The sequence below is a fragment of the Pocillopora damicornis genome, chromosome 14 (assembly GCF_964200805.1).
Source record: "Pocillopora damicornis chromosome 14, jaPocDami1.2, whole genome shotgun sequence".
In the NCBI taxonomy this organism is placed as follows: Eukaryota; Metazoa; Cnidaria; class Anthozoa; order Scleractinia; family Pocilloporidae; genus Pocillopora; species Pocillopora damicornis.
In genome coordinates, this window is record NC_142683.1 from 97,051 (window position 1) to 117,946 (window position 20,896).

At 41.4% G+C, this 20,896-nt stretch overlaps 1 protein-coding gene across 2 annotated transcripts; it reads right to left on the reverse strand.

The window, feature by feature from the left end:
* Positions 1-3,790: 3,790 nt before the first annotated feature.
* Positions 3,791-20,129, reverse strand: LOC113671541 (uncharacterized). 2 transcript variants are annotated; one of them, XM_089194034.1, is made up of 22 exons: positions 18,520-20,129; positions 16,826-17,212; positions 16,315-16,368; positions 15,834-16,105; positions 15,661-15,750; positions 15,022-15,157; positions 14,132-14,352; positions 13,817-13,890; positions 13,474-13,540; positions 13,146-13,355; positions 12,508-12,695; positions 11,700-12,156; positions 11,267-11,474; positions 10,765-10,934; positions 10,354-10,578; positions 7,549-10,021; positions 7,111-7,297; positions 6,525-6,850; positions 5,612-5,837; positions 4,927-4,988; positions 4,745-4,843; positions 3,791-4,622 (listed from the first exon to the last, which is right to left on the reverse strand). In XM_089194034.1, the coding sequence occupies exons 1-22, from the start codon at positions 19,352-19,354 to the stop codon at positions 4,588-4,590; spliced, it is 7,002 nt and encodes a 2,333-aa protein (XP_089050160.1). In that variant the 5' UTR covers positions 19,355-20,129; the 3' UTR covers positions 3,791-4,587. The 2 variants fall into 2 exon arrangements, with proteins under 2 accessions (XP_089050160.1, XP_027043562.2); XM_027187761.2 differs by having other exon boundaries at positions 14,132-14,355.
* Between the last annotated feature and the right edge of the window lie 767 nt (positions 20,130-20,896).

A 20,896-nucleotide genomic window follows, 5' to 3' on the forward strand; every position in this document is an offset into this window, starting at 1 on the left:
CTATCAGCCTCGCATTGTGTCCACAACAATCAGGTGTAGTGAAGAGTCGAGAAGCGCCTTTTGCTGGGAAAATTCCCTGCGCGTACAGTTAATAGTCGGCTCCTTCACTCGCGAAATGAAATATACTTATTAGTCAATATTTCATCGCAAATTCGTATTGCCAATCGATTAATACGCTCACGAATGAATTTCGAACGAGTTCTATCTCTCCGTTTGACTTGTTTTTGTATCTCAGCAAATGTTCTAACGTAGCTGAAGACGAGATTAGCATGACTGACAGAGGAACTGAAAGAAAGCTTTGGTTTGATAGCGTGCAATATACACAACGGATATATGATATGTACATAGTTATGAATCGATACTTGAACATACTAATATACATAGGGACTAAGAGTAAAAATTCTGTTTGTAAGAAATCTGCTTGTTCACCCGGAAAAGTGGCCAAAACTGATTTGGTACGGCCACCTGCACTAGTCTGCCAGGTGAAATCAGTCAGTCACTGTGGGAGTGTTTTGATGACCTGGGTTTAGACAAAAACTGCAATGATACAGCACTCAAATGCGTTTCGCTGACAAGACTCAGACATTCGATAAGACTTGAGCTCCGTCTACTATCCTCTGGCTCTTGAGCGGCGAGTCCTTCGAGCTCGCAAAAAAATTCACGTTATCAACCTGTGCAAAAAAAAAAAAAAAAAAAAAGGGTGGAGCGGAGTGGGCACCTACCACTGAACTTCGCTTAGGAGAAGACTGACGAAAGAAGGGTTCACCTCTCTGTGGAAATGCTGGTTTGAAGTCATGTGATCTAAGGTTTCTTTTTGTGAATGATTTTGATGTGGTATTTTCAAGAGTATGTGTAAACTATTGGATAACCTGTGACTAACAAAATCCGCAAAGGATAGGTGAGTATTTCTTAACATCACCTTTATTTGAGAGGGTCAAAGGAAAGGAAAAAAAAACAAAAAGATCAATCGGATAATGTTACATGCTCGCCGATCGCAAACGTCGCCAGGCAATTTTAGGTCTTGACATGGGAATACCGTGTTAAATGTAAGGAAAAGGTTGGGCTCTGGCACCTGCGTGTCAAGAGGTTCACCAATTACAAGAGTCAGCCACTTAAGGCAAATGTGTCACTACACTTGATCTTCTGAGAAATTGGGAGAGAGGAACAGTTCTCTGCTCTCAAAGAAGGTGTATGATGCAAGCAAGTCAGAGAAAAGCACCGTAAAATCGAGACTACGGAACAGGATGCGCTCTTTGAATCATTTCTGCTAGATATGAAAAGAAGCAAACAAACAAAGGATATTTTGCTGAGTCTAAATGGAAAAGACTGAATGGGGAATACACATTACGATTGAGCAATGACAGATACACCGCAATTATTGATCATTTTCATCGGGGTTGATCCCAACCGGCATGAACAATACAGGCAATCATATTACCTAATCTAACCAAGACTAATCCGGAAGGGCGTTTTTCAATGAACTCGTAAGATGATTAATTTTCACCAGAAAAAAGGGATTCAGTCCGAAATATTTAAAAAGTAGGTGGAGTAACAAGCTTAACGGTTAAACTGTACGGGCCAAAATACGTAAGTGAAACCTGTCTCGCGTGACTCTTTGTCAGTTTTTAAAATAGCACGCGAACATTCCATCTCCTTGAACAGGCTGCGGATGATTTGTCCCCTAGAGGATATGTCATGAAGGAGTAAGTGTTCTCTCTCAACATCTCAGACCATATCAGCATCTGGCTGGCCTCCATCGGGACAACACTGCATGCACGTGTAGGCCTTTTGTCAACACATGGAAGGTTGAAGCACATTATAAACAGCTATTGAGCAACTCGCTTATCTTTCCAGTGTTGACGTTGTTTGAAAAGCTGTTCAAACTTTCTAATGTTGCCTAAGGTAGTAAGGCAGTTCAAGCGGAATATCGTCAACCCTTTAATCCTTGAGGGTGACTAGCATCTAATTTCTCCCAACAGTATAACCCTTGCATCACACAGTAAAGTCATGAGAATATAGGAAATGATCCCCAACCAAATATTCTCTTAATTGATGAACAAATTCTCATTGTCAGCACCTTAGGAAATGAATAGAAAACAGTATGGAGAGTGTGTATTCTGATGTTGGGGTGTAAAGGGTTAATTATCCGATTACTTCGACGTCTCTTGAGTAACAAGTTGTAAATCTTTGTATTGTTTGTTTGCGGTAAGTAACACCAGCATTCGATGAGCCAGCGGGGGTATTATAAGTGAAGTGTTTTTCTGTTGACAGAACGCGAAATGTGGAGTTTGAGTTCTGCTCAGTCTCCTCGGTGCGCGAATATCACGTGAGTTCGTGCGGCAAAAGAAGAAAGAAAAAGCTTTTTTTTCAAACCATCTCACCTTGAGATTCCATGCAACACAAGTTAACCACATGAGTTCAGAAGAAGACTGGAGACGAGTGACGTTAAGTTTTTGTAACTAACGCTAACACCTTAATTAAAAGTACTTGTTTGCAGACTACCCGTGAAGGGACATGGACACAAATACGTGATAAGCCTTCTTAAAAAATAATAATAAATAAAAAAAAATCAAAGTGCTCTGTGAGCAAACTCGTGAATTGACACATGATTTTTTGGATTATGTTTAATGTTATATTATCTGGTTTAGGGAATTTTGTTGTTGATTGTCATATCTAGAGTACGAGCAGTAGTTCAGTGTTCGCTAGTGTGGCAAAGAAACAAAGTAACGTCGGGATAAGAAGGCATTACAATTAAAATGATCATGCTATTGCATTTGACATGGGTGGATGATGTCATGTGTTTTAAACGTATATTATTTCTGTTACTGGTTCAAAAGAAAAGCTTGGAAGTAATGTGGGTGAAAAGTGAGATTTACTGTCTATCATTGTGAATATTAGAAAATCAAGACAATACTTTCTTAATGAAAACATTAACGATTCCCTCTTTATCAAATAAGACAAACGGGAACGAGTTTTGAGTGATATAACTAAGCCAAGACTGCCACCGTCATTTTGGATCTCCGCCTGAGTAGATTTTAGTCACGTGCTAGGCAACGTATAATCAATAACAAGATAGAATTTCATTTCAGGCCTATCAATTTTGTAGTGTATAACTTTCGCATTTTAGTACGTAATATGTATTTTGAATCTTCAAATTGTCTTGAAACTTAAAAGAAAATTGTTCATTAAAAATTCACTGAAAATCGGTAGCTAAAGTTGTTTGTTTGGGTGTTATTTGATTTTCGTGTTAACTTGTAATTTCGTTAGTCGCCGGCATCTGCTATTGTTCCTCACAGGAAAAACACACGATACGAAACGTAATGATCGATTCTGTCCTCAATCTCACGCCGTAACAGAAAAAGCTTTTGAACATCTGTAAACTCCGAGCGCTTCGCAGTAAGTGATATTTTCAATAAATCTTCGGATTGTTTTCAAGTTCAAGGATTGTAAATTACAATTTTATGAAAAACGAAGGTTTTCTGTTATTTCAGTGTGAATCCTTGCATGCCTGCCAGTCGCTGGCGCCGCTTGTTGAAACTAAAACGAAAAAAAAAAAATTATTTTAAGATTATCATTGGCTTCTTTGTCACCCCACCACTATTCTTAGCACACCATTTCGTTTGTTTATTGCTCGCCAAAAACTATCGAATGCACTCAAAAGCCTAAAATCGAAAAAAAGCTTACAGGAATCGACCAATCGAGCGAGCGAGTGCCATTCCCCACATCGTATCTACAACTCGCTCTTGCGCATGCGCGCAATTCACGAGTTAAAAAAGAGGAAATTAAAAAATTGTACAAATTGATTTTTTATTTTCGTGAATATGTTTGCGACACTGGTCTTTCAAATGTCAGACGTTTTGGTGTTCTAAATCGAACTTCCAAGCTAATCAGTGTACATAAACAAGAATTATAATCCAGAAATATTTTCGTTCGCGCGCGAGTGATATAAATGCGTCACGCGATTGAATATGCTCCAGCAAACACAGGAAAATACACCTCAAGTGAGCATTAGAGCATTGAATCAATTGCGATGAAGGTGATCCCTGTTTAAGTCAATTATGGTTGAGGGAGAGTTTCGTGCGCTGTGAAAAAATACTCAAAGGGAAACAAACACAATAGCCTCCATTTGGCTTCAAAATATTCTAGAACATTTGTCCTTGGACACACTCTATTCCTCGCAACTCGCAATTTTCTTCGAGCTTTGCTCTCGCGAAATTTTTCGCTGAGAGGTCCACGGACGAATTCCGAGAACGTTTCCGCACCAAATGAAGGTTATTGTTTATATATGCATCAATGTAACGGGCCAATCGAATGCCGCCGAGACACATAAATGGAGGTCACGGGTTACAAAATTCCTGTCCACTGAATTGTAACTTACACCTACCCTTCAAATGATTCTAAAGGCAGATATAAATACAGACCAGTGGTAAGGTTCTTCTATGGATACATACTGAACGAACGGCATGTGTTATGTCTGGTTAAATAAGTGTTCAGTAACTTTAAAAAAACAAAACCATCGAACAAAATACGCCAAGCTAAGAAGTAGCTATATGTCCCTTGGGTTTGCCTCTGAGCAGACAGGTTTCGTCAGCTCTCGTGTTTTCTTTTGTTATACCACGGGTCTAAAAAACAATGAAAACATAGAAATAAAAACGGTATCAATAGAGATAACGATTAATCTTCTCGCCAAGCTCAGCACTCTCTTCGCGTTTTCGCACCACAAATTAGTTGATTCATCACTAACCTGTCTCTTCACATTGTCGACCAGTGAATCCAAAGATACATGCGCAGACACCTGGGCGAACGCACTGGCCCTCGTTCAAACATGGCTGATTACAAATAGCTGCCAATTTGAGGGATAAAAACGTCAGACCTGTAGCTAGCTCAAACTAACTAAAGTGAGACTAGTTATCAGTTATTGTGTACCTTTTTCACACTGGACGCCAGCGTATCCAGAAGGACAGGTACAATGGTTCGGACGAGCACACCTGTGGAAAAGAATCTGTTAAATATATTTACGAGTTTTGGTACTCACTCCGTGGCTTGTGTTCACGTGCTAGGCATTTTAGAGGAACAGACATTAATTTTGTAAGGTATGCCGCTGCCTTCATGGCAATAAGTAATCAGTTATAAAGTCGTCGATATGTTTTTCAGCCCCTGGAAGTAACACAGCGGTCAAATGTCTGCGCATGTACGAACGTTGTAATGACTAAATGGTGTGATTTCAGGCCGTCAGAGCGAAGTAGTCTCACAAAACAATCGCACAAGCCACTAAGTGAGTAAGTGTCTTACTTGCGCATAACTTTTTCGGTGGAGCTCAATACTGAATGGTGAAACAGGAGTATACCTATACTTGAATAAGCTATGTGCTCGAAAAGTCTAGAGTTTTCCTCTTCCCTATTTTTGTTTGCTTTAACAGATTTTTCACAACGTTTAAATTTTTTTTGGCTTATTTTGCGAGACAGCAGTAGTTTCACATTTTTCCTGAGAAATTTTGCGCGAGAGATTGGCGTGTGGGCGTCCAAAATTGAATCTCTTGCGCGTGCCCTACGTTTGACCGGTGTGTTCCTGGAAGTGCGCATTGCGGATTTTTTTGGATAGGAATACATACTTTCCTCCATTCAGACAAGGGAGATGGCATACTGGCATCTGGCAGCGATTTCCTTTCCAGGCAGCAGGACACATGCAGACATTTGGTCGAACACAGTCTCCGCCATTAATACACGGAGGTCTACACAGAGGGTATTGGCATTGTTCGCCCATATATTCCGCTGGACATTTACAGACATCACGGGCAACACACAAGCCCCCATTTTGACAACTAGGAGTACAAGGGGCTGTGCAAGTAAAACGATAAATACAGGAAATGAAATAAGTTAATAATTAACGAATGGAACGCCTCATTTTTTTCCTTCGATAAAAAACAATTTTCATATAAACTACGGTGTTATACAAGGATTTCCAGCCCTGAGAAAAGCCGTAAGAAGAGAGGTGAGAAAATACGATATTTTTCGTGTCTTTGATATCACTAATCAGCTGCTGACACGTCACTCACCCTTCGTGCCACTCGATCAGGTTGATGAATGAACGGTAAAGTCTTCACCATTCTCAATCCAAGGTTGTTTGTCGAAATTTTCTCGGATCATGGCTGCTAAAACACCGAAAACCCCGTATTGCTTACAGACAGTTATGTTTAAACTTTTCTAAAAGGGGAAGAAAAAAGAATGCGAAAAGAAAAATCGAAAGTTACGAATTCAGTGGCTTTGGTAATGGCATCTCTCGTCGCTAAAAACGAAAATCGACTCCTGGAAGATTAGCCACTGGCCGAATTTGACCGTGTACCTGAAAGATTTCTTCTGTCCGTAAGTACAAAGTTAATAACAGGGAATTTTGTATATTGAAAATTACGCCCATTGTTGTTTCAGTAATGATTTTGTAAAATTAATGAAAACTTATATAGGGATTCCCTTTGAGAAACTACGAACTTGTAGTTGTGTTTCTTTTACAGAGAAAAACAATTTTACCAATTTCACATCTTTGTCCCGAGTATCCCGGCATGCACTGGCAAACATAGGGTCCACGACACCGTCCACCGTTCAAACACGTAACCAGGCAGCTTTTTTTCTCGCATCGCGGGCCTGTAAATCCATGTGGACAGCGGCACTTTCCCGGGCCGATACAATTTCCGTCATTCCTGCAAGGGGGCCGACACACAGGCGACAAGCAGGCGGGTCCCTCAAAACCCTCTGCGCAAACGCATAAGTTTGGCATAATGCAGGTACCGCCATTATAACAACCAGCTCGACAAAATGGTGTTTGGCAGCCAACGCCTTGGTAACCTCTCGGACACCTGGAAAAATGAAATCATCGACGTTGGGTGATAAGGAGTACACCGCTGATTCACGTGAACCGAATTAACGATCACCTCGGTTAAAGCCCAATTGTGTTTGACAATGCATTATGACAAAATATTTTTGGAAGTGCAAGTTCCGATAGGGAACGAATTTCCATATTTCATAGTTTTGGAACAAGTCACCAAATTCATTAAAGTCAAAGTCGTTTCCGCAACTTGTGGCACAGTTTTACCAGCTCATAGCTAAATTACCTTACCTGCAACCAAAATGTCCAATGCACTCCATTCCATAAGGGCAGGGAACAGGGCACAAAGAAGTGCACGTGATTCCATTTCCCTTGTAGCCTGTAGGACAAGGACCACAACGAAACCCCTTAGGGGAGCCCTTCTCCTGGATGCACTGAGCCAGGCGATGGCATGGATTAGATGAGCAGGCATTTATCTCTAACAGAAAAAAATAATATGCTTATGTATCCCAGAGTTCCTTTCAAACTGTGCTGGGTATCGCACGTTTGTCCATTTGTAAAACATCTCTGTAAGACGGTTTTCAAATGAATGACAAGTGTTATCGTTCTCGCAAGAGCACAATTTTCACATTACTTTTTTTTAAGTAAAGATTTCCTCTGCAAACCCTAAGTGTCTTACCGCGTTTGGTATTTTAAATCAGAATCTAAACATTTGAGTAACAAACATACCAGTACAAAGAACACCATTTCCTGTAAACCCACGCGGGCAATTTCCACATTCGTAACTCTGACCTCTTTGGACACACGGTACGTCTCTAAAGCAGTTTAACTTTTTGCAAGGGTGAGTCATCTTCTCACAACGTAAACCATCGCCATTGAAACCAGCAGGGCACGAGCCACAACTGTAGTTCCCGGGATAATTTGTGCACTGGACACCAGCAAAACAGGGAGCCTCTAAGCACTCGTTGATGTCTGTCTCGCAGTATTTCCCACGAAATCCCAGCAGGCATTGACATGAATATTGAACACCATGCGCTATACACTTCCCATGCTTACAGTGGTTATCGGAACAAGGGTTCATCTTCACTTGGCAAAGTTCACCAGTGTATCCCTTGTTACAGGTACATTTGACAGATTGGTTCGCAAGTGAACATCGGCCGTGTTTACAAGGACTTAATTGACACGGATCAATCTTATTCTCACAATAACGACCTGTGTAGTTCTCTGGGCACGCACAAGTGAACGAATTGCCTGTAGGAAAACAATTACCACGTTTACAGGGTCGAGATTGGCAGGTTTCAATTTTATCGCAGAGACGTCCACGGTAACCAGGATAACAACTACACCGAAAAGACATCCCCAAGTTAATGCATGCACCATGTTTACATGGCTGTGACTGACACATGTTGATTTTCTTATCGCACTTTTTACCTGTGTAGCCCAGTTCGCACCGACACGAAAACCACGAAGAGTATCTATGCAAACACGTGCCGTGTTTACAAGGGTTTGGCTTACATGGGTTCACCTTTTGGTGACAGAACTTTCCAGAATAGCTTCGTTTACAATAACATTGAAACGTTTTCCCTCTGTCGACACAAATTCCGTGCTTACACGGATTCAAACTACAGTTAGTAATCTTAGTTTGACAAACGTTTCCGGTGTATCCTTCGAAACAAGAACATTTGAATGATGTCCCGTTTTGATGACAACTTCCATTTTTACATGGATTTGGCCGACACATCTCTACTGCTTGATCACATAACTTTCCTTTGTAACCCTGGTGACACAAACACTCAAAAGACGCATTGCTGGAAATACACGAACCATTTACACATGGCCCAGTAAGGCAGTGATTGATCTTCGTATCACAAAGAACGCCTTGATATCCATCAAAGCATGTACAACGAAAACCACTTTCATTTGCTGTTTTGCATAATCCGTGCCTGCAAGGATTGGTAGTGCACGGATCGATAACTGATTGACAGTATTGCCCAGTAAAACCTTCACGACACAAGCAATAAAATGACGGAACACTCCTTTTCAGCGCTTGGACACCAACACATTTGCCATTATCGCAAGGATTCTTATCACATGGGTCGAAGACGATCTTTTCATCACAGAGGGTTCCGCCAAAGCCATAATGACAGTCGCATTTAAAAGAACCTTTCACGATGATACAATTTCCGTTAAGACAAGGATTAGGCTGGCATACATCAACAGTGGCATTGCAAGTGTCGCCACTGAAACCCGGTGGACACTTGCATAAATATGTGCCCTGATCATCGACACACTGTCCATGGTTGCAAGGATTGCTTAGGCAGTGGTCTGCGGTCTCGTTGCAGAATCTTCCTTTGTAACCTTGGTGACACAGACAATGATACCCATCTGATTTTCTTGAGCAATTCCCGTTAACGCAGAGATTTGGAACACATGGATCACTAATGTGGCAACGTTTTCCACACGAATTGTTCAAACATGAAGTGGAATTATGATCGTCATGGACAGATGGTGGATCAAAACAGGAACCTATCTTAATATCACAGAGAGAGCCAGTGTATCCCGAGTTGCACACACATTTGGTTTGCCCTTCTTTATCAACACAAGAACCGTTTTTACAGGACATCAAAGCACAGCCTCCTAGCTGTGGTACCTCGCATAATTTTCCTGTGAATCCCTCCTCGCACATGCAAACATGGTTACCACTTCGAGTAACGCATTTTCCGTGACTGCACAAGCAACTCTGAATACTTGTTGCACAATATGGTCCGGTGAAACCTTCGTCACAGAAGCAACTAAAGTGTGTGCCATTAGTGATGCAACTTCCGTTGTTGCAGGGATTTGAATAACAAGGGTTGACTGGCACGGAGCATTGAACACCAGCGTATCCCGGAGGACATTGACATCGAAACGTCCTTCCAAGTTGAACGCAGATTCCAGTTCCACAAGGGTTAAAAATGCAAGGATCTTCAGGAATATCACAATTTTCACCAGTAAATCCCTCATCGCAGAAACAGAAATATCTCCCCATGGTTGTATCTAAGCAAACACCATGCGCACAAGAAGAGGCATTGCACTTGCCATGTTGACATGCTATGTCGGTCCATACCTGCTGGCTATTTATCGGCGAACACCACTTGCAAGGATCATGAGGACTAGATTCACCTTTTTTGTAACAACGTCCATCAATATGGCATGTTTCACTCTAAATATAAAATCAAGAAACAATTTACGTTACTCTCACAGCTTCTTTCCTGTGTTTATTTCCATCACTAGTTGTATCTGAGTTAGACATTTTTATTGCTGGTTTTGACTTGCCTTTTGTATTAAGGTTCGTAACATGCCACAGCATTCAAAATCTATAGTTTCTCTCGTTATTAACTGCGGCTATTAAGTGGTACTCAACTTAAATCTAAACAAAAGTTCTCTAAACAGAGACAAAGACTTGATTTTTCGAATATGAAGTTTTCCGAAGTCGCCGTAGATGTCTGAAGAAACTCACTTTTAAGAGAAAAAATGTTGTTTATACTTACCAACCTTAATTTCACAGCCCATGTTCCGAGTGGTACATTTAAGACAACCTCCATCAAAGATAAAGAGGGGAACGGGTTGGCTCCATAACCTACCATCATTACTCACACGTACTTGGTAACTTGTAAATGCCTTGTCTGTGTCATGTGACCTTGGCATTTCGCAGGTGACACCACGGAAGCTCTCATATGTGGCCTTGGACAGGAAGGTCTGAGTTTCAAATGTGGCATCCTTGATAACACGAGAGGAAATGAGAAAAGAAAGAGGGGCTACATCACTTAAGTACAGGTGCAATATATGAATACAGCTTCCCACCGGTTAGCTAGTTAATGCTGGTACATTTATAAGCGGTCCTAAATCATTACTAACTTCAGGTTATGCTGGAATGATTGTGGCTTATTAGAAGCATATATTTACCTTGACTTCTAGGAAGGAGCACATTAGTTCTCTTGAGTTGTGAAAACCTTCACCAACCAGCCTGACTTGCTTGCAGTGAAACGCCTTTATATCACATGTTCCACCATTGTGTACACCGATGAGTTGAGGTGGACTTCGGGAAGGAACAGAGCAATCATCGCTTGTGTAACCTAATAGAGGAAACGTCGGGGTGAACATAACACCAACAATATATAACAGTGTTGATCTCTTGCGATCATTTTAACTCTTAATTAACGTAGAAACTTTCCGTAATGCCAGATAACATATCGGGCATCAACGGAGGTTCTCCCTTTAGGTGTCCAGTGAAGTACCACGCGCGAGAGGCTGTTCCTTCCACAGGACATGTCTGATCCATGTCCACCGCCTCCTGAGGAATGGTTCCCATATGTTCCTGTTGTCACTGAGCAAGAAATTAGTCGTTGGAGATGCCGTTACTTAATTAACGTGGAAACATCTAAGGATTCTTAAAACACTGGAATACCTCGCCGACATTTACAAGCTCCATTGATACACCTTCCTCGATCACTACACAGTCGCGGGCACATAACGTTTTTTATCCTTTTGGGGGGTGTCAGCCCTTCAGCTAAGAAAGAACTCTCCCACAGAGAGGTGTCTTTAAGAAGTGTTTCTTCACACGTGTCTTGTAACATTGAAGCTACTCCCCAGGCCATTCCTGTCACACCTGTGAACTAAAACCATACTAGCGTAAGAAGATAAGAAGCGTCAAACAAGCTTTTATTTACAACTCACACTTTAATGGACACAAGTAGAAGCATTAGTTGAAAAATAAAGAGATTGAGAAGGGTCAGGAAAACATGAAGGAAAGCACATGCAGATAGGAGTGTATACAAACACATCAACATACAAAGCAGACACAGTCACTAGCAAAGAAAAAAAAAAGACAATGGCAGTACCCTAGTGTCTCTTATGCAAATCCTCTGTAGTTGATCGACAATTCGCTGACCAACTAAATGAATACAAGCTTTTCCCAGCGGGGTGTCAGTCAGCAGCCTCTTGCAGTAGCTAACCACAGCCAAGACAGCTAAAAAGGTGTCAGGTTTTCCTTCATCTGACAAGTTCAACTGGTTTGTCAGATGGTATCGAAGATAGTGATCGCCCTTTGACTGGTTGCTTCTACGCTCAAGAACGCGGCCAGTTTGTAGCGCGAGAACTCGTTTGGTGATGTCTCTTTCACGGAAAAGTACTGGCCATATCACATGCTGGTGTCTTCTACATTTAGCCTCACAGGAAGCACATTTTTTTTTCTTTTCAATATTGCTGTTTAAGGTGCACAAACAGAAGAGCTTTTCTGTCGGGTGGAGTCGGTAATGTACTGGTTTATAATTAAATAAACTATGGTCGTCAAGTATCCTGTCAAAACGAAATATCGATGTTGTAATGATGGGTTGGTTTTTCTAAACTATTAAGCCTTTACCATCCATGAGTGATTCTCCTCGCTATACAATATCAGTACAATATCAAGCAGACAAGTAATGAGAATAAAGAAAAATATCAGTTAGGGAATCAATAATTGATCCAATACCAGACTCTCTGAGCTAACTTCATAAGAATTATGTAACAGACAGTAAGGAAAATTACGGATGAGATCTTATGAGTGAAAGGGTTAAGTGTTAAACTGAACTTTTAACAGAAACGCATGTGAGTGATTAAGATTTCAATTAGCCGTGGAGGGGGGAAGAGTAGGGACAGGGCGGTTTTTACCTCCACTGTTGTGTGTCATTCAACTCAGGTAGTAAACCTTCGTTTTCTGTTTGAAGAGAACTGCCGACCTCACCGAGGCTACATAAACCTGTCACTTGATTCAGATCTCGTCCTGATGATTGTATTTGTAAATTCAATCCCCAATTAAACACGTCCACCCGAACATAAACTCCTGAAGGAAAATACGCCTACAAAGGAAGAAACAGATCAAAGTTACTGGTCACAGAAAATGGTGTCTCAGAAACTTCCATTTTCTTCAAGTGACGAAAACCTAATTAGGTGAAGTCTGTGCTCGAGCCAAGTGGCCCACCCAGCCGGTACCTATCCCGGTTTCCTTAGAATGAAACGACCAGGTTATCACTCCTACCCCCTGGATTGGATGTAAATCCATTGCAAGCTCACTCCCACCTTCCAGCATTACATCAGGCTTTCCTGACAGTTTGCCGGTACCCATTTATACTCCAGGGGGGAGGCACTGTGGGAGTGAACTGTCAAGTCTCGATCCCAGACCTCTTGACAAGGCATCCAGCCACTAATTACCACCGCGTCTCCTATGAGGAAAATCCAATTATAAGAAGAAAACATTCGTCGCTTCACGACTTTTTTTTGGTCCCAATTGTTGGTGTTCATGCACCCACCGTGTACCGTTTTCCAGTTATAGCCTCTGTTATCCGTACTCCTTTTGCAAGAGGTAGCCTGGACCTAATAGATATTTGGACACTGGTCTCCTTAAATCTTCCATGGCACATATCGATCTCGATTACGTCATCCCCATCTCTTGCAGCGACTCCACATGCGCAAAATCCCTGGTTTCTAGACCTGCTACAAGCCCAAAATCGCGTGTGAACCTGTAATGGATTGAACAAACAAAGACATGACACTTGTGCACAGGACCTTCTAAGAAGAGTGAGAGGGGAATGGTATAAAGCTGCACCTAAATATTCCACTACAACGACTACTGCAAACCTCAAACGGCCTAGTTGAACTTTTATACAGCAGAAATGTCGTCGCTCCGGCTGAAATCCGGTAATACCTGTCAGTGAGTTAGCAAATAGGAAACACTCATAAGTCGAAAAAGCCTTTGTATGACAGTAAGGCACAAAACTATTCACACGTTTTAATGCTGTTTATTTTGCCTACGATGTATTCAATATTTACTGAATCTACTTCTTAACTTGATTGTCTGCCTATTTAATGAAGTAAACAAAGAAGCCTAGATCAGTAACGAAACGGAAAAACGATACAAATCGCTCTGTACTTCAGAAGCGACCTACTCTAGCGAAAACTACCTTCACTGATGAGCTGTTACCTGCCGGTGAGTGTCCTCATATGAGATTCCGTGAATAGGTAACATCGTGGGGTTTTCACATCCTTCGAAAGAACCTGTTAAAAAAGAAATGCCAGGACAAAACCTGAATGACATACGACCTTGATTACGAAAGAAATGCTTTTCATTAAACAAATATTTATATATATACGTACACACATACATAGATATATATATATATATATATATATATATACATTTTTTCCCTTTCTCAATATATACACACACACACATACACACATATATATATATATATATATACAAATATAGCATTTGCATCTGAAATGTAATGCTTACAAAAACATCAGCTGGATCGTAAGATTTCCAAAGCAGCGACTGGCTCCGTGCAGGCTCCGTTATAATACGTGTCCTGCGGTCTCCGTCATTAACGTAGTCTGAAACAGCAACAAACCGAACAACCTTGCGCCCACAGTCACGGCGAGAGCAGGGTTGCGGTTTCAGTATCACTTCACAGGTGGATAGGGCTATATCTGAAGTTAATAACGTCTGTAGATGGTCTACTGAGTAGAGACAACAAAGCAGACAGACTAGTTAGCTACACCTAGGCATCGATGTTTCTTTCACGCGGGAACTGACACAACGTGAAACGCGTGCACTTTAAAAGGACTCTTGTCCGTAGTAGTGATTGAGGTTTCGATAGCCCTAGCGGAAGTCATCATCAGAGTCAAGTGAAGATTTGCTGACAGTCGAGTGCTTTAACTCCGGTTCGTGTGAACTGATTGGTCAGTTTAGCCGTGATATTAATGGCAGTAAGACCCACGTGGCGTAAGGTAGTCGTGATTGAAGGGGGTACGTTTCTGAAGAAACTGTGTTGCTGCGTCGGTGGGAGAGTATAACAGGGTAATTTGGTGTTATCAACTGATTTGGTAACGTAAATTGGCCACCGTTAAGAGTTTCAAAGCTGACGTTTCGAGCGTTAGCCCCTCGTCATTCGCACTGACCAAGGAGCTAACGTTCGAAACGTCAGCTTTGAAACTCTAAACGGCGGCCAATTTACGTTATTAGCTCTGTTGATAAAAACCAAATTGCCCTGTCGTGATTAGTCGGTTTCGACCCATCGATAATGTTTAGTCGTCTTGTTCGGTTAGTTTGTGGTATAAATGTCGTGAATAAGTCGTTTGTAGGTTGCCATTTTTTGTAAACTATCATAGTTGTATGCTTCATACCTACTGGTACTAAGTGCATTGATATCCGTATCGTGCAGTTGGGGTGGTCCGGCTGACAGATAAGGGGCACTGTTAGTCTCAAAACGAATTCCCTGATTTTATGGTCCTCTGAGGTAACAAGAGACGAAGGTTCAACCTGTCAGAAATGATGATATCATTTGGTTACTGCTGGGCACGAGGTAGAGAGGAAGCTGAAATGGTGGCAGTGACATGCTGTATGCTCGAGCTAAATGACCCATCCAGCCGGAGCTTATCCAGGTTTTCTTTCCATGAAGCGACTAGGGGTATCCATATCCAAACCCCCCCCCCCCACCTCCCCTAACCACAAGCTTACCCTCCATCAGTGCTTGGAGAATATCATGACAATAACAAGCAAATCGAAAAGTAGATATTTTGGTATTCGCGCCGCTAATTTTGAGCAGGTAAACTAAAGCAAAGAAGAGTTGACATTTGTTTTACATTTTTAAAAGGTCTATTTTTTTACGCCCAACCGAGCGCCTTGAAAAGATGTCACTTCCTCTTTGATTATGACTTTTGCTATAACTGGCGTAAAGGGACTACATAACTTTACAAAGGGCTCAAAGACCTAGTTTCACTCTTCACGTCTAAGTCAATGACGAGGGGAAGAGTGAGACTTACCTTAATTCCAACGAAGAAATCATCGCTGGAGAAAGTAGGACTTGTTCGTTCTGGACTCTCTAAGAAAAACGCCATCACTTCACAAATGATCTGAGGAAAAACAAACAATACTCATGACCTTCAACAACAATAACCACAAATTCATCTTATTATCAACATCGAGCAGCACTCACTCTGTCGCCGAGGTAAAACTCAGCTGACTTGGTGCTAATCACCACCGCGGTCTCTTCTGTCCTGTTGGATAGCAGTACCAATTTCCCAGGCTTTCCACCCAAGAAGCTTATGAGTTTATACCATGTGACTTTGTACCCAACTCGATAGGGTCCTGGAGCCAAGATGTCGTACGTACACAGAAGATGGATTGATTCACCTGCCAGGATGTTATCCGGGGGGACTACTGGTGTGATCTGTGGGGGACCATCCAAAATGGGATATTGTTCGCGAACTGTGAAGAGAAATTTAAGGTGATAGTATTTGGTGAAGATTAGTTTATTGACTGTGTTGTAAAAAAATTACTACTTAGCTTCTTAAAGTTCCTTCTTCTTAGCTTCTTAAAGTTAAAGCGGCCACCGTCGAGATATCACATAGCTTACTCCTGTTGTATACCAAATTGATGTGGTCTCTCGTCTAACCTGCTGTTGATATATTACTTACCTCTACATTTTGGTGCATATCCTATCTTACCGGGTCCACAAGGAACTTTGTCGGCTGAAAAAAAAATTCTACAATTACTTTCTTATGTATATTTTTGGCTTTTCGTTCTTCAAGTCAACCAGCCAACGGAAAAGGAACCAAAGAGGAGTTCTACTAGTTGGACATCGTGCTGTGTCGCTGAGTGAGTGCACAGCGGAGCTGGAATAATTTTGGCTTTTTTAGGGAATATATGAGGTAGTGGGTGCACCCCGTTTGGTCCGAAGGCGTGTTTAAACGAGAGTATGTAAACACAATGGTGAAGTTTTAGTTTCACAGATGTTTTTAGGAATGTCTAATAAAAGCAGGGATGTCTTTCATGTGTTTACATAGCCTCATGGAAACACTCGCGAGGTTGGCAGATTACGAGACAGTCATAACAACCCAAGACACTTCACTGAGTTTAGTTTGAAAAAGAAACCTACAATTATACTTGTACCAAGGTGGAGTTGCTTGCCTGACAAATTTTAATCACCTTCTTTAGCGCAGTAAGCCGAACAATCGTCCGTCCTCTTTAAATGATAAACTAAGAAGCCACCACAGTGAATCACGTGAACAGGTAACCGCCACAAGCAACAAAACCTGTCCACTCCCTCCCATGCTACGCATGCGCTGCCATTCTTCTCCTCTCCAAACTCGGGATGTCCCGCGGGTTGCAACCAAATCTGAGCATGCGTACCACACGAACCAATCTCAGGGCAGCTCGTAGGAATTTCGGCGGGAATCCCATCAAGCTCCAACTTGTACCAAGCCTCCTCTAACTTGTTATCACACAGGGGGAGCACTGAGTCCACTTGATTGGAATGTGCACGTGCAGGAATGTCGAGAATTTTGTGACCTGATGGGTGACACTGTGGTTTGTCTACGGCATAAATGAAGACGACAATTTACTGTGACGTCGCTGAAGAGCGAGTGTAAATACTAATATCTCAGTCACCTCTTCTAAACTGTCGCTATCAAAGAAACCTGTATCTTTGCAAATGTTTTAAACGGAAGAAAAAGAGCGTAACAGTCAAGATATCGGTGAAAAAAAAAATGTTTGAGTCAAGTTGATGGGTCTAGTATTGAGTATTAATCGAGTTTCCTGGTGTGAGGTCAGTAATCACATAGAAACTACAGCAACAACCACAACAACACCAGATAAGAGGACATTTGACCTTACAGAGCAAATTGCTCATTCTTTCACTGATATGACCATTTCAGTTCACAGATCATCGTGATGATTAGATAAGACATGTCTAAACAACGGAAATTCAATAAAGTCGTTTCCGATGAAATCTTCCGTATGAGCTCCGGGCATGCGCCTTGGCGTTCACGTTTTTCCCTATTTAAATACACACGGCTGCACATGCACGGAAAAAATTATCAAGCTTCGGAATAAAATTTAAGGGAGTTGGTCCGGAGCTACAAACCAAGTCGTCGAACGAAAGTTAAATCAGTTTTGTAGAGGAATATCTAAACAAGGAATGATTATGGGGATAGATCAGCTCTTTTACACAGAGCGACAAATCGCGGGTTTCGTTCATGGTACGTTATACCATTGGTACCTTATGGTTCATGTATCATTTCTGACCCCAATATCCACACAATGGATGAAAGGTAGTGATAATAAAAACTGTCACCCCGATAAAATGAACTACTATCGTAGGAAATTCTCCTAAATCAACGAGAAGAAATTAGTCAAGATGCAAAGGAAAGTTTGTATTCCTCCAAGGAAGAAACAGAAATCGGGGGGGAGGGAATTTGGGTCAATTTTTGCTGCGTTTGTGCCTTTGGCCTCCTAGAACCCCTACCCCATAACTGAAGCCAGTTATAGACCCCATCGTAGTCTTTTGAGCAACTGTAATTTTCGCACTCCCAAGTTAGTCACTTTCTGGTTATGCGTTTACCATATGAAGCCTTTTAAAAAGGAAAGCACGACTTGAAATACGGTAACAATCTTTCACGCGCGAAATCACGAAAATGTGCAACCTCTTTCTAGTAACCCTATTGAAAATGCAATTCCACTATAGTCAATCCAGTTGTGAAAATACGACCCCAATCAGAGGCACATTCCCATTGGCTTATAAGGAAGTACTCCTCTCCTCCCCTCCCCCCCCCCCGGGGATATAAAGCAACCTGGTTATTCATTACTCCTTGTTTATATAACGATAATAATCTTTCTCCCACCTCCAACTGTGAAGAGCTTTTCAATCCATTGACGCACTTCATGGTCAATTCTTGAAAATAACGCGACGTCCCTAGTAGTGGAAGAGCAAGTCGGTCCGTACGTGTAAACACCAACTACAGCCCAATGACCGTCCTGCTTGATAACAACCGGGCTTCCTTGATCAGTTGAACACATTCCTTTAGTTCCAGCTACAGCACACCACGATTTATCTAACAGTTTTCCCTTGCTCCTGTCTCTGAAACTCCGATGACAATCCCGGCCAGGAGTTAACAAAACATCACTTTGAACGAGCGTTTTAAACTGGGAACTTCGCCCAGATAAGTGACCCCAGCCCGTAATCTTTCCGAGTAGACGGCGCGAGACGTTGTTGGTCTCAAAATCTGGCAGTTTCGCGTGTGATACGGGAAGATCATCAGGCAGCATAACTTTTCGTGCAAGATACAGTAGACCGAAGTTACCAGTTGAAGCTGAAGCATTATACTTAGGATATACAAGCGCTCTCAGTACCGGTGCTGTGTCTTCGCCTCGTGCTTGAAGATCGACATGATGATTGCCAACTCTGATGAACACTGTCGAGTGATCGCTATCCACATTGTGTTTTGAGTTCAATTTCGCTTTCACGAGTTTAGTACACAAGGCTGATGATAAAATCCATTGCTCCTGAATTAAAACTCCGCTACACTTCACAGAACTCACGAACACATGCCAAGGAAATCTTTCTCTCAAGGGATAATGCGTTTGCTTGCGTGTATTGAATGAATGGCCATAGTGTACATCGTAAGAGGATGTTAACGGTAGAAAACAAAGAGCCAAAAAGATGTTAAAGGCAGCCATTGTACATGGTATCTCTGTCTACGTGTTCCGCTTCCGACGTTATGCTGACAGTTTATGCCCTTATGGTTTTGTTATTTACCACACGGGGTAATCGGTAAATATTTGTAGGTCGTCACCGGCTATTCCGCTAATCGGCTCTCATTACCAAAATAACAGCTCTTTACAGAAGCTCACACTTACTTGATGGTTTGCAAAGTGATATGTTTCCTGGCGGCAGATCAAATAAATATGTTGAACATTTGCTTACCATTAAAATTTATCACTGATAACAGAAAAGTATTCTTGAAAAATTTGCTCTCTCGGATATTTCCGCAATCGATGGAGAGTTTAAAGTTTCAAACTCAAATTATTGCATTAAATCCGTGTCATTTTTTGACCACGAAACACTACGAAGGGTCACGAAAGGTGAAAAACTCCTTGTCACGTATTTTTATGTAACACACAGAAATAACTCAAGTGAGAAGACTTTCCTCACTCCTATGACACGACAAAAAAAATAATAAATATAAATAATAGTTGACTCACACGAAAATTTACTGAACAGCCCAAAGATTATACCAACAAGGTTTACGATGGTACAAAGTGTAAAGGTGTGTGGGCTCTGAATGTCCTGAAGTAAATTCAATCTCTGTTACAAATAACTTGAGACACAACGGGAAGAAGTCTTCAAGATAGTTAAAGAAAACAAACATCAGAAGGGAAACCATTTTAGTGTTTTAATCGAGAGAGAAGGTCACCGGCCATGAACGCATTGAAACGACAGCAAATTGAAGAAAGAAAAGCACAATAGGATGGTCAGGCTGTTTGCTTCAGGTTACGAAGACTTCTTCACAGGGGTAAGGCGTGGTTGACTTTTATCATGGATCATTATGCCACTCTTTTATTGATTGAGATTGATCAATTTCTTCAAAGGCTTTTTTTTGTGGGGAAGATAGTATTAAAAATGGTCAGGTTTTGCGCGAAAAGAAAATTCACTTGAATTTTGAGGTAATATGACTGTTTTTACAACAAAAGTTAACAAGCAGGAAGGCGTTGAAGCGTGGTGTACATTGCATGACACGAACTCGGATTTCCGTCTCCGTTCAAGATAGCATTTCAGTATATGATACCCAAGAAGTCTCGACATTTAAACTCTGAAAGTACCTCTGAGATAAAATTTTTCATGTTTCGTCACGCAAATTACTTTTCTGATTTCTAGCGGTGAAATTTATCGACGGGAGGGAGGGGGGGGGGGAATTTTTGTTGTCACATAAACATTTACCCGATACCCCCATGTAAGACTCTCCCCTTCCCACAGTTATAATTCTTATGATTCCCCCCTCCTTTGGGGGTTATGTACAAATACTAATATTAAAAATCTATACAGGTAATTACAATATAATTTTAGATAAAAATGTTTGACATTAAGCAAAGCCGGGTTGTTCAAAGCTGGGTTAAGATAACGCAGGGTAAATGAAAAATCTGATTTCAGATCTGGAAACTTTAAAGGAAAATTCAGTATTAGTCTTTTTGTCCACAATTTGGTGATTGGATGCACTAAAA